Source organism: Callorhinus ursinus, unplaced genomic scaffold (assembly GCF_003265705.2).
Source record: "Callorhinus ursinus isolate GAN/ISIS: 27379988/994484 unplaced genomic scaffold, GSC_fseal_2.0 scaffold22, whole genome shotgun sequence".
NCBI lineage: Eukaryota > Metazoa > Chordata > Mammalia > Carnivora > Otariidae > Callorhinus > Callorhinus ursinus.
In genome coordinates, this window is record NW_027397084.1 from 23,945,793 (window position 1) to 23,958,995 (window position 13,203).

Below are 13,203 nucleotides of genomic sequence, written 5' to 3' on the forward strand. Positions count from 1 at the left end.
TCTGGTTTTTTAAAGGTAATTTACACTTAAAAACCTGGGATTGAACTGCACAGGTCCACTTATACATGGATTTTTTTTGAATAGATACAGAATAGGGTTATAAATGTATTTTCTCTTACGATTTTAACACTTTTTTCTCTAGCTTATTTTTATAAGAATACAACATATAATACATATAACGTACAATCAACTGTTTGTTATTGATAAGTCTTCTCGTCATTAGTAAGCTATTAGTAGTTAAGTTTTAGGGGAGTCAGAAGTTAAACATGGATTTTTGAGTGCACGGGGGGGCGTTGATGCCCCGAACCCCCATATTGTTTAGGGGCCAACTGTATTTAGATAATTTCAGAATAGTTTTCAGATCTAACACTGAAATATTTCCTCTAATTACTCTTTACTCCTTTCAGAGGAAATGGATGTAGAAGCGCGACTTACTGAACTATGTGAAGAAGTTAAGGTACTTGGATTTTTTTTTAAATTAACATTATCAAGTTATTTGAGTGGATTTCTGTTTCCTCTTCTAAATATTTTATCTAAGAAAACTTAATAATGATTTATCCTTCCTCAAATGGTTGATCATGGTAGAATCACAACTTAGTTGATTCAAGACTTTTGGCTTCATAAAGTTAACTTATCTTTAAAATTTACATTATTCTGCATATAAATGAAATAGCAAAGACGATTAACTATCAAAAGTGTGCACTTTCTTTCTTCAGTTAGTTTACTCAAAAGAATTTCTAGACAAATTTTTAAAGCATCCTTAAACTTACATATTTTTGTAAAATGATAGTTTAGAAATAAAAATTGTTTTATTTTAGTAGATCAGTTTGTGTCTCAGACCATTTTTCCACTAGTTTATTCTTGAAATTAAATTGATTTTTCTTATCCCCTCCCTTTTTTTTGGCCGTGGAACTAAATGTTCTATTTTAAATGTTTTATTTTAAGATGACTATGTATTTCACTCTCAGTTATATTAATGGAAGAAATCAGAGACTTGAATCAAACAAAAACATATATTTGGCTTTGGAATGTATTTCTGTATGTAAATTTGAATGAGGACTAGACCCCTTTGAAAAAGGTATCTACTTCTTATAAAATTATACATATGCAGGATACAAGTAATTTTGTGTACTCTCCTAGAGGCTTTCCCCACAGCTCAAATAAGAGAAGTATTTTCTTTAAGAATCATTAATGTTGTTATAATAGTTGCCCCAAAGAACTTTAAACATTTAGAAGTAATCTTAATGTGTGCAATTAATGTGAAAAAAATTTGCACTATTTCACTGAGATATTTGAATAAATAAACATATTTTTGAATGGAAAGAGAAATAATCATGGGAAGTTACAGGTTTTTAAGTTAATAATTGATGCATCCATATCAAAATACCATTGGAAATGTTAAAATTTGATTTATTTTAAAGCTTACTTGAAGAAAGGTAATAATGACTTAGAAAAACTCTTTAAAAATGTGTATTATTATAGAGGAAATTATCCACATATGATACATATATATTATACATATGTGTGTGTGTATGTATTCTAAACTGTTAACAAAATACAGAAAAGAGTTGCATGAAGGATGGGATTATAAAGGAAAATTTTTATTCTTTGCTCTATATCCATCTGTACTAAATTTTTAAAATACTACGTGTATTCATGTATTACTAATAAATTTTTTAGGTACACATTTAAATTTCAGTATATAAATGGACATCATAAAGTTTAACATCAACAACCTAGGGTAAATTTTGGCAGCAGATAGAATAGACAAAAGATACAATTATATTTGAAGAGTTCTTACAAATCAATGGGAAAACCTGGTACTTCCCATTTTTCAAGTTTGTATAGGATACCCATTTACAAAATAGGCTAACAAATGAAACAAATTCAGTTTCACTATCAAATAAACAAAATTTTAAATATTCTCATACCTTTTTTAACCTGTCAGATCAGCTGTGATTTTTTAATAATGTAATGCTGTTGAGCTGTGGTAAGATACAGATTCTTGTATCTCTCTCATAGATCTCTCACCTTGGAGATCTTTTTCAGAGATTAATTTGGCAGTATATATATCCAAAGACAGAGTATTACTTCTCAACCAGTACTAAACAAACAATGAGACTCATATACATTATAATTAATAATATAAGAATATTAACCTGAGTAAATACCCAATGATAGGAGAGTGGTTAAATGAAGTATGGGACACTTACAATCTAAAAAAGTTATATAACCTTAAAAATGTGCTTTCAGTGATGATGGAGGGAAATCCTCATTCAATGAAAATGGCATAATAGTTTATCTGATTCTAGTGTTTATGTGTATAACTGAAAAATGGAAGACTCTACACTAAAATGAACGTAATTTTTTTCTTTTCTTTATCTATTTTTCAAGTCTTTTTAAGTAAGCAATATTTTGTAATCAAACAAGATCAGTGACTTCTATGAAAAAGTGCATGTCCATATAAGACAAGATAATGAATGTTATTTGAGGAAATACTATACAAATGTAAGATCTTATTATTCTTGCATTTATACATATAAAACAGATTGTCAAACTTAATCCTAATTTCCTTTTTGACATTAAAGTATTTTATTATTTATCTTTTGAGACATTGTAAAGATTTATGTAAACTACAGGAGTAATTTATGTTTGAAAAGATGCTTTAGTAATAATGAAAATACTAAAGTCCTTAGAACCTTGGTGCCATGATTTCTGAAAAGTAAAATTAATAATTGCAAGGTATCTAGACAGCCTTGCTCTCAGGGGATTAAAAAAAAAAAAGAGTTGTTTACATTATTCAACCTATGGTAAGACCAAGAGAATTATTTCTACTTGTGTGTAGATTATACTAAGAATAGCATTGCTTGCCTTACACAACACTGTCTAGTTACTGTCAAATGCTTATTCAAGTCTTCTTTTTCTAAACTCCATTAAAACCATTCTTGGAACAAGACTGCATGTTTCCATTTATTTTAGAGAATACTTTAATCTTCTGTATGTTCTTAAGAGAGACATGAAAAATTTGTTAGCTTCATTTCTAATACATTTATAAACTATTTCCTGGGGCAAAATACATCTGTAGATTTATTGTACATTGATGAATCAATATTTATTATATGTTGATTCTATTAGCTTCCATTCCAGAATTCTGGAATTTTTCAACATTTTCTGAGTTTGTCCAAAAATTTGGGGCACTTTTTCCTTAACTGAAGCCTATAATTCCTTATTCATTCATTCACTTATTCACTCAGTAAATACTGAGTGACTGCTGTGTACTGGTAATCAAAGTCACGAAAGTGAACAAAGCACCATCCCTTCCCTTCTTAATAATTTTGCTGAATTTTTGTTTTATGTTCTCTCTGAGTTAGCATAGATAAATGGAAACTCGGTTTGCAGGGGGAAGGAGAAAAGCCTGCTGAATTGCTGACTTCAAAATGAAGTAAAAATAAACTGAGTAAGGATATATCATATGTGATAAGCAATGTTTTGAGATTTTTTTTTAAGAAAGGGAGGGTAGAGATATAATTAGTACTCTTTAGGAGATACTGAACTTGAATACCTTTCGTTTTACATCCAAATATAGTCATCTGGTAGGCAATGGGTCTAGAGCTCTGGAGAGATGTGATACAGATATAAAGATTTAGCAGTCATTACTATATAGATAGTATGGGAGTGGCTTTCAACCTTAACCTGAATAGACTACTTCTACCTTCTTTAGGTTGGGGAAATGAAATCAGCATCTCTCTATATATTTAAGATAGATTTCCTAGTATGACTAGTAATTGAAGACATATATTTCCAGCAAGATATTCTCTGCCTGAACACTGTTGCCTCAGTGAATCAAAGAAAAGCTTGTCCAAAAGAGAAGGAATCATTCTGATTTATGGTCTTTTATTGTTGTTTGTCCAAAAATCCTTATTTTACCTATTCAAGAAATCCAAATGCCTTATAGAAGATTCTGCATTTTATTGTATAATTCATTACTTTTAACTTGTATCATCAGTTTAGGTGAATATTTAAATAAACAGGATAATTTAATACCACTATTAGAACACTCATAATAGTATATTAAAATTGTTTACCCACTTTTCTGAGTTTCTCATATTAATCTTTGAGTTAGATTGGAATGTGGGCCCTAGCATTTAAAATGTGCTCAATAAACAGTGGGTAAATGAATTGTTACAAAAGAGAAAGAAGTGTTTGATGACTCTCTAAGAGGATTACCACAAGTAATATGGCACCTAGGAACATAGGAGTGAAGGAAAAGCAGTTAGTACTTTAGAAGGTACCTCTGTCCCTTCTGAAGAGTTACAGATCTTTTAAGTACTTTACTTAGCAGATTGGAGAAAAAAATCTTATTTCAAGATTTCATTATCTTCCAAAAATTTTATAACTTTTAGAACTTTAATCATGATTTGTACATTGTGTTTAAAATTCTCAGAATTTTAGTGTTTGAAGTTGATCATGCTCTATAAAATCCTGATTTGTAATTTTAAGCTATATTTGACACTATTTCAGTAACAAGATATCTCAGATATTAAAATATCAATTAAGTTGTTGCTATAGTAACTATCACATAGGAAAAAGCCATTGGTCACTTGGTCTCTACACATATAAGAACGTGCACACACACACACACACACACACACACACACTTCTTGTTAAAACCAAAAATTTGCTTTTGTATTAATGTTCTCAATAACACATTAAATTTAGACATGGTAAGTCTCAGGAAGCAGTGAAGTTCTTTTCTTGTCATTTCAGAAAACAGAAAATCCTGATGAACTGGCAGAACTTATAAATATGAATCTTGCACAACTTTGTTCACTTCTAATGGCTTTATGGGGACAGTTTCTGGAAGTTATAACACTACATGAAGAACTAAGACTTTTATTAGCGCAAGAGCACCATACTTTGAGGGTAAGTTAAGTGATGTTAGAACATTTTGATGAGTATTATTATTTATATTTAGAAATTTCTTATGAATAAAAGGCCTAATATTTATCCATATGTTGATAAATTAGAAAAGAGACATTTACTGTTGTATTATTGTTTGATTTCTTTTTTTTAATATTTTATTTATTTGAGAGAACAGAGCGAGAGAGAGCACAAGAGGGGATGGAGGGGCAGAGGCAGAGGGACAATCAGACTCCCCGCTGAGCAGGGAGCCCGACGGGGGACTCCATCCCAGGACCCTGAGATCATGGCCTGAGCTGAAGGCAGCTGCTTAACCAACTGAACCACCCAGGTGCCCTGTTGTTTGAGCACATGATCTATCTCAGTTATAACCCCTGCCAGTAAGAAAAGTCATCTAAATGTAACTAAAATAGGAAAATAAACGATATAGGCTAGCCCCTGGAACCCAAGAATAGGTATTATAGTCAGATAGCCAGGTCTCATTAGGAATAGAAATCAGGAATAAGAGAGCCATCTTAAACTAATCTAGAATCTTTATCTCCAACTTTTCCTCCTTTTGTCTCATTTAGGGGTGTGTATTATAAACTTGGAAGGTCAGGGGGAGTAATCTAGACATACATGTTTGCTATAGGCTTACTGTGGACCTTGTGCAGAAATTTCTGTACAATTTTATTGTATAGCTTATCAAGAGGCTTTGATATATTAAACATCTGACTACTTTTCCAGTTATCTCCTTGTATGTCCTATACACACACTAATTTTCCTGACCTACTAGCAGGTCCTCAAAAACACTAGGTTTTCTTTTTTCCTTTTTCTTGTTTTTCTTTTCTTAATTATAAAACATATTATGAAAGTCAGAAAAGTGCATAAAACATGCACATTTTAACAAGTAATTAAAAACACATATCCTTTTAACTCTCACCCAGATCAGGAAATAGAAAATTGTCAACACCACAGAAGACCTCTGTGTTTTTTCCAATTTCTGTTCTCACTCTGACATTGAGAAGTAATCATCATCCTGTCTTTTGTGATGAGTTCATCACTTCTCTTTTTACCATCTATTTATGCATACTAAATAACACCAGTTGTTTCAGTCTATTATGTTATTCAGCCTATGTTATTGAATTCTATATAAATGAGATGATACAGTGTATATTCTTCTTATCTTGCTTCTTTCAAGATTGTGTTTGTGAGATTAATCGATGTTTTTGTCAGTAGCTATAGACGGTTCATTTTCGTTGGTGTGATGTATTTCATTTGCTTATACCCACAATTTGTGTATCCACTCTACTGTTGATGGACATTTGGATTGCTTCTAACTTATATTTACTACAAACCAAGCTACTGTGAACATTCTTGTACATACTTCCTGGCATGCCAGTTTCTCTGAATTAATTATTTTCTTGTAAGGGAAATTGCTATACCATAGGATATGCATAACAAAAGTTATTTACTAGCAGATGCCCCACTGTTTTCCAAAGTGGTGCCAATTTTTACTCCCACCAACACTTGATGAGAGCTCTTGTTATTCCACATACTCCCAAACTCTTGATTGTGGCAAACTTTTAAAATTTTGCCAGTCTTACAGCATTGTGGTTTTAATTTGCATTTCTCTGATGACCTGTGCTGTTGAGCACTATTTTATGTGACTATTGGCTGTGTAGATTTCTTATTTGTGAAGTGCCTGTTCAAATTGACCATTTTTCTATCGGATTGCGTTTCTTTTTCTTCTTGATTTGGAATACTTTCTATGTATTCTAAATACTGGCCTTTGTTATATCTTTGTAAATAAATCTTCTCTTGTGTCACAGTTTGGTTTTTTTCACTGTCTTTTTGCTGTCTTTTGACAAACTAGAGGTGTTAACTTTAGTGTTAGTGTAGGTGGAACAGAAGAAAAAGGCCAGACATAGACTTACCCGTACTTGGACATAATATATGCAGATCATCAAGGAAAAGTTCAGACTTTAAATAAATGATGTTGGGACAATTAGGTATTCATGTGGAAAAATATTATATAAAATTCAATTCCAGTTGGCTTGAAAACAAATATGAAAGACAAAATCATAAAACTTATAAAATATAATAGAGAAGTTACAGAGGAATTACTGAAGTAGTACAGAATACTTCTATATTCTCTTCACCAGAATCACAAGTTACCATTTGGCATATTTTCTTTATCATTCCTTCTTTTTATAAATAGGTATATATGTACGTGGATTTTTTTTCCCCCTGAATCATTTGTTAGAGGCATCATGTTCTTTTTCTTTTTTTTTAAGATTTTATTTATTTGAGAGAGAGAGAGGGAACAGAGGGAAAGGGAGAAGCAGACTCCCTGTTGAGCAGAGAGCCTGACGTGGGGCTTGATACCAGGACCCCGGGATCATGACCTGAGCTGAAGGCAGATGCTTAACTGACTGAGCCACCCAGGCGCCCCAGCATCATGTTCTCTTATCCATAAATACTTCAGGGTATATTGACTAAGAACAAAGATACTTTCTTACTTAACTATACTAAAGTGATCAACTTTATGGAATTTAATATTGATACAATACTGATATCTAATGTGAAACTCATTTTAAATTTTATCATTTGTCTTAATAATGTCCTTTGTGACTTTTCCCCTTTTCCAGAATCAGATTCAGGAACACACATTGCATTTAGTTGTCATGACCCTTTAAATTCTTTAGACTCATTCAATCTGGAATAGTTCCTTCTATTTTCTTTGTCTTTCATGAAGAGTATTGGTCAGTAGTTTTGTGGACCATTGTTCAGTTTGGGTTTCTGTTATATGTATTATGTTCCTTGTGGTTCAATTCAGGTGAACAATATTCTTGGAAATACTACATTTTATTTTATTTCTTTTTCAGTTTTGGTAAATTATGTTTTTAAAGAGTTCTAAATTTATTAATTTATTGGCACCAGATAATTCATAATACCTTCAATTTTTTTAACATCTGCAGTATCTGTAGTGTTTTCCTGTTTCATTCCTGATATTAGTTATTTATATCTTCATTCTTTTTTTTTTGATTGGTCCTGCCAGAAGTTTGTCATTGTATTAGTTTTTTCAAAGAACTAACTTTGATGTTAATTCTCTCTTGTGTGTTTTGCTTTTGACTTTAGTATTTCCTCTTACTTTCTAAAGGTTTATTTTGCTGTCTTTTTAAAACTTCTATAAGTAGATGTTTAGCTTATTAATTGTAGCATTTCCTCTTTTGTGTTACACACATTTAAGCTTATAAGCTTTCCCCTAAGTACTGCTTTAGCTACATTCCACAAGTTTTGATATGTTGTTCTTTTTATCCTTTGGTTCTCAATATTTTCTAATTTTTGTGAGCAATATATTCTTTGATTCAGGGTTATTTAGTTGTTTTTTTTTTTCTCAGTATAAAAATGGTTTATTAAAATAACAAATGCATCTCTTCCTTCATTTTCTGGATATAAACAGAAACAATATACTAGTCAATGACAGGAGTCCATAGGAACGACTTTATACACACTACCCCCAAATGGGAACTCTCGCAGCATACCAATAATAATTTGGGAAATCTTTGACTTAAAGCAATAAAGGTAAACAAAACTATTATGAAGTATACACTAGGTATGTTGTCCTATATTAGCAGTTGTCATTTTTCCCTTGCTCAGAAATCCAAGAAATTGAGTGCCTTTCCAAAATCAGTCATCCTCTGAAATAAGAGACCAGAGATGGTTCTTGTTCAAAAGTTATCACGTGTTGTATCAAGTAACTCTGCAATCCTGAATTAGAGGTTGGCACTTAGCCCAGAGGTAGTCATCTACAACATGGACATGAGGAAGACTAGTAATTTTTGTAGGGAGCTGATGCATAAACTCTGCTGATTTGGAGTGGTTTCTATTAGAATGACTGAAGAATTCAGATTATTTCTCTTGAATAATTTAAACATGGAACACAAAGAAGAGACTCAGTTACTAAACAGTGGCAGAAACCAAGAGAGAAAGAAGGTCATAGGCAAAAGCCATGAGACAGTAGAAGCCATGAATAAGCCAACTATTTTAAGGTAGGGATGAAAGTAAAAAGGGTTAAAAGCAAAGCAGAGAGTGTCAGAGAGAGAAACATGAGAATAGAGGAATAACTAGAAAAGGGAACAACAAATGCTTGTTTCTGAAACAACAGTTACTAGAGTGATATTAGGATATTAGTGTAGTTGTTATTTACTAAATGGCAATGAACAGCACTCCAATTTCACAAGCACTGGCTATTTGTCTACAGAGTCAGTTCCCTGGATGTCATTACTTTACTCTGTATCCTTATAAAAATCCCACACAGCCTGAGGTAATCTGACTATATCTTTGTCTCTTGCTAATAACTAAAGAGCCTTTATCAGAGGTATGTTTTTTTGTTTCCAAAGATATTAATTTTCTAGTTGTTTTTTTGTGGTTGATTTCTGGTTTATCTTCATTGTGGTTAGGAAACAGTCTGTGATTTCAGTACTTTAATATTCCTTAAGACTTTCTTTACCTATATTAGGAATGTATATTCATCAGGTTGTTGGGTTAAGTGTTCTAAATATGTCTGCTAGGTGAAGTTTATAAATAATTTTGTTCAAATTTTTCATATTTTTAACGAATTTATGGCTGCTAGTGCTATGAACTATCAAGAAAAGTGTGGTAACGGGTGCCTGGGTGGCTCAGTTGGTTAAGTGACTGCCTTCGGCTCAGGTCATGATCCTGGAGTCCCGGGATCGAGTCCCACATCGGGCTCCCTGCTCGGCAGGGAGTCTGCTTCTCCCTCTGACCCTCCCCCCTCTCATATGCTTTCTCTCTCTCTCTCTCTCTCTCTCTCAAATAAATAAAGAAAAGTGTGGTAAAATCCTTCCATTATGGCTGTAAGTTTGTTCTTATTTGTTGTTACCAAGTAGTAAGTGACAGAGATGGGATTCAAACCCAAGCACTATGGCTCCGTAGCCTGCATTCTTTACCACTTGATATGCCGTCTCTCAAAATAGAACAAGAGAATGATAGCAAGGATCCGAAGCAACTTTGTAGCATAATGTTTTATGGGGTTGTCTGAGGTAGAATAAGAACAAGAAGGTGTAAACTTCAATAGAGAGAAGCTGATGAACACAACGTTAAAAGGGGCAAAGAAGGAAGGCCAAGACAAAAATCGGGTTTATGGAAAATTCAGATGCCAAAGAAAAATTGAAATTTTTCCTAGAGCTTCTTTTTTTATGCCCCATTCCAGATAACAAAATAGGGCCTATTTAACTCCTAAAAGAAACAAGGAAGGGTAATTAAAACATGGCGAGAGAATGCCTTATTGTTTACTTAACCATACCCTGCCCTGCCATATATCACAAACACTGTGGAAATGGTGGTATATTATGTCCTTTGATTCCCATTTATGCAGTTAAACAGAAACTTTGTTCATAAAATATATGAGTATTCCGAGAATACATTGCTTATGCCTGCCATAACCAAAGTAGTCCAAAGGTCATTCGTTATTTGTATAGAGACAGAATTGGCTATAATAAAGTCTGTAGGCTAATAATGTATTCAAAAGCAGCACAGTTGAACTAACTCACAGAAGTGAACATATGATATGGAATCTCTTATTGGGTTGAAAGTAAATAGGCAAAGAGTTGGACTAAAAAGAGGAAATGTAAGTCTCTACTTGTAGAGAACAATGTAATGAATTAGTTTAACATTTGTTCTACCATGTTATTTAATATCAAGATTCAGAAAGGGCAGATTTTCTGGTTCTTAGAAAATTAAGTCATCCAGATTTACAGAATTCTGTAGTCACATGGCATACGTGTTCACATTAAAGCATAGAGACTATTAATATGTGAACGGTTCCCAGTGCCCCATATTACATAAAAAGATAAAAGACAGTGATGGCAGTATAAAATGTCCCTTGTTTTTGTCCCACCCACAACAAAAATGAACTGTGAGAGCTATGGGATCCAAAACCATATACCAAGGAACCCTGAAGGCCTCCCACCCACCTGTGCACTGGATAATAAGCAGACAGATTTCAGTCTTGACTAAACCCTGTAGTAACCTGTTTACCAGCTCTTGCTCCTCTTGGCTACAGTCTGGGACCCTTTGGGGAGCAGTGACTTAGACAGTTATCCAGGGTTGAGAGAGCCCTTGTGCAAGTTCACATTTCCAGAGAAGTTTCAGCATTCCACTGAAGCAAAAAAAAAATACAAGTTTGGATGCATTCCAGTTCTAGCAAGAGGAATAGCTTGTCTTTACATACATCACTTCTCACCCAAGAGAATGCAGCTTAGATCTACGAGAACCCTTCTTGGCCTATGATTTTTCCTGCAGAGAAAAGGGAGAACAGATGAGTGAGTACCCAGCTTGTCCAGCCGTGCAGGCCATTACCAAAGAGACTCATCTCTTTCTCTCTCCCTCTCTCTCTTACCCCATCTAGAGCACTAAATCAGGAGCTCCATGGCTGGGGTGTGGGGTGGAAAGAGACTGGGAGAGTGGCAGATGGGACTCTCAGAAGGTATTAAAGGTACTCATCATACTCACTGCGTCACAGACTCCGTTAAAAGTCTGCCATGAGCTGCTTGGGCAGCTTCACCTGTAGATCCCTCTAACTGGCCATGGGAACCTCCACCATACCACATGCCTCACCCACAATCTCCCTTCTGCTCTGCAGCTGGCTCCCTGTGTGCACTGCTAAAGAGAGTAGTGAGAGCAGGCTTTAGCACATCTGTAGCTGCAGGCCAGGAAGAGACCACAAAGGAGCTGTAGCACCACATTTAGGAAACAAAGGTCCGGGGGTCAGCGTTCAGCCTGTGTGTTGCCGGAAGGAGAGAAGGAATACAATATTAAGGTCTGCCACAAGAGGGAGCAAGAAATACGGAGCAGATGTATCCATAGGTCTGAGAAAGCCTCATAAATTCTGGCAGGACTGAAGAAAGATATTTCTGCCCTGAAGACAGTTAGTAAATACTGGAGGAGGTAGCTGCTACTTCAAATGTTAAGGTGGCAATGCAAAACTCCAAAGAACATGAGGGGCACCTAGATCCCTCAGTTGGTTAAACGTCTGACTCTTGATCTCGGCTCAGGTTGTTACAGCGAGCACCATGTCAGGCTCCGCACATGGGCTTAAGATTCTTTCTCTTCCTCTGCCCCTCCCCCCTCAAACAAACAAACAAACAAACAAACAAAGAAAAAATACCTAATTCCAAAGAACATGAAATACCATGACATCACCAAAAGATCACAATCCTCTAGTAACTAAACCCAAAAAATCTGTGATTTAACTAATAAAGAATTCAACATAGCTATTCTAAGGAAACTCAGTGAGCTACAAGAAAACACAAAGACAATTCAACAAAATCAGGAAAGCAATACACAAAATGAGAAGATTAACAAAGATAGAAATCATAAAGAACCAAAAACAAATTCTGGAGCTGAAGAAATCAGTGAATAAAATGACAAATGCAACAGATAGCACAGTCACAGCAGAAGGGACCAAACAGAAAAAAGAATCTGTGGTAAAAGATAGGAACTTGAAATTCCAATCAGAGGAGAGCAAAGAGTAAAGAAAGCCTGCCTGATCTGTGAGATCCCGTCAAAAGAAATAATTTTTAACAATTGGAGTTCCAGAAGCAAAAGGAGAGGGAGAAGAGGGCAGAAAGCCTATTTAAAGAAATGATTACTGAGTTTCCCAAACATGGGAAGACATTTGGATATCCAAGTACATAAAGCTCATTAGGTCACCAAACCAACTAAATCTAAAAAGATCCTGTCCAAGATACATTATAATAAAACTGTCAAAGATCAAAGACAAAAAGATAATCTTGAAAGTTGCAAGAAAAAGATTGTAACCTACAAAAGATTGTAACCTACAATCAGTGGGGTTGTTAGCAAAAACCTTGTAGAGCAGAAGAGAGTGAGATTATATATTCAGAATGCTTAAAAAAATACCTGCCAATCAAAATACTCTTTCTGGCAAAGTTATCTTTCATAAAGAAAGTAGAAATAAGGATATTCCTAGACAAAAGCTGAGGTAATTCATCACCATTAGACCTGCCTTACAAGAAATGCAGAAAAGAATTTGCAAACTAAAATGATAGGGTACTGATTACAACATGAAAAACATGAAAATATATAACATGCCAGTAAAGGTAAGTGTATAGTCAAATTCACAGTACTCTACTATGGTAATGTGGTATGTTAATCACTGAATCCTAATGTAAAGGTTAAAGGACAAGCATATTAAAAATAACTATAGCTACAGTAATTTGTTAATGAATACATATTATTTAAAGTGGTAAATTATGA

General features: G+C 34.0%; 1 protein-coding gene across 12 annotated transcripts in view; it reads left to right on the forward strand.

Moving 5' to 3' along the window:
• FAM135A (family with sequence similarity 135 member A) overlaps positions 1-13,203 on the forward strand; it is a 124,868-nt gene that overhangs the window by 62,126 nt on the left and 49,539 nt on the right. For all 12 annotated transcript variants that reach the window (XM_073905177.1, XM_073905176.1, XM_025890711.2 and 9 more), the window contains 2 exons: positions 408-457; positions 4,768-4,923. In XM_073905177.1, the coding sequence (XP_073761278.1) occupies positions 408-457; positions 4,768-4,923 (206 nt within the window). The remainder of the gene's footprint in view (positions 1-407; positions 458-4,767; positions 4,924-13,203) is intronic.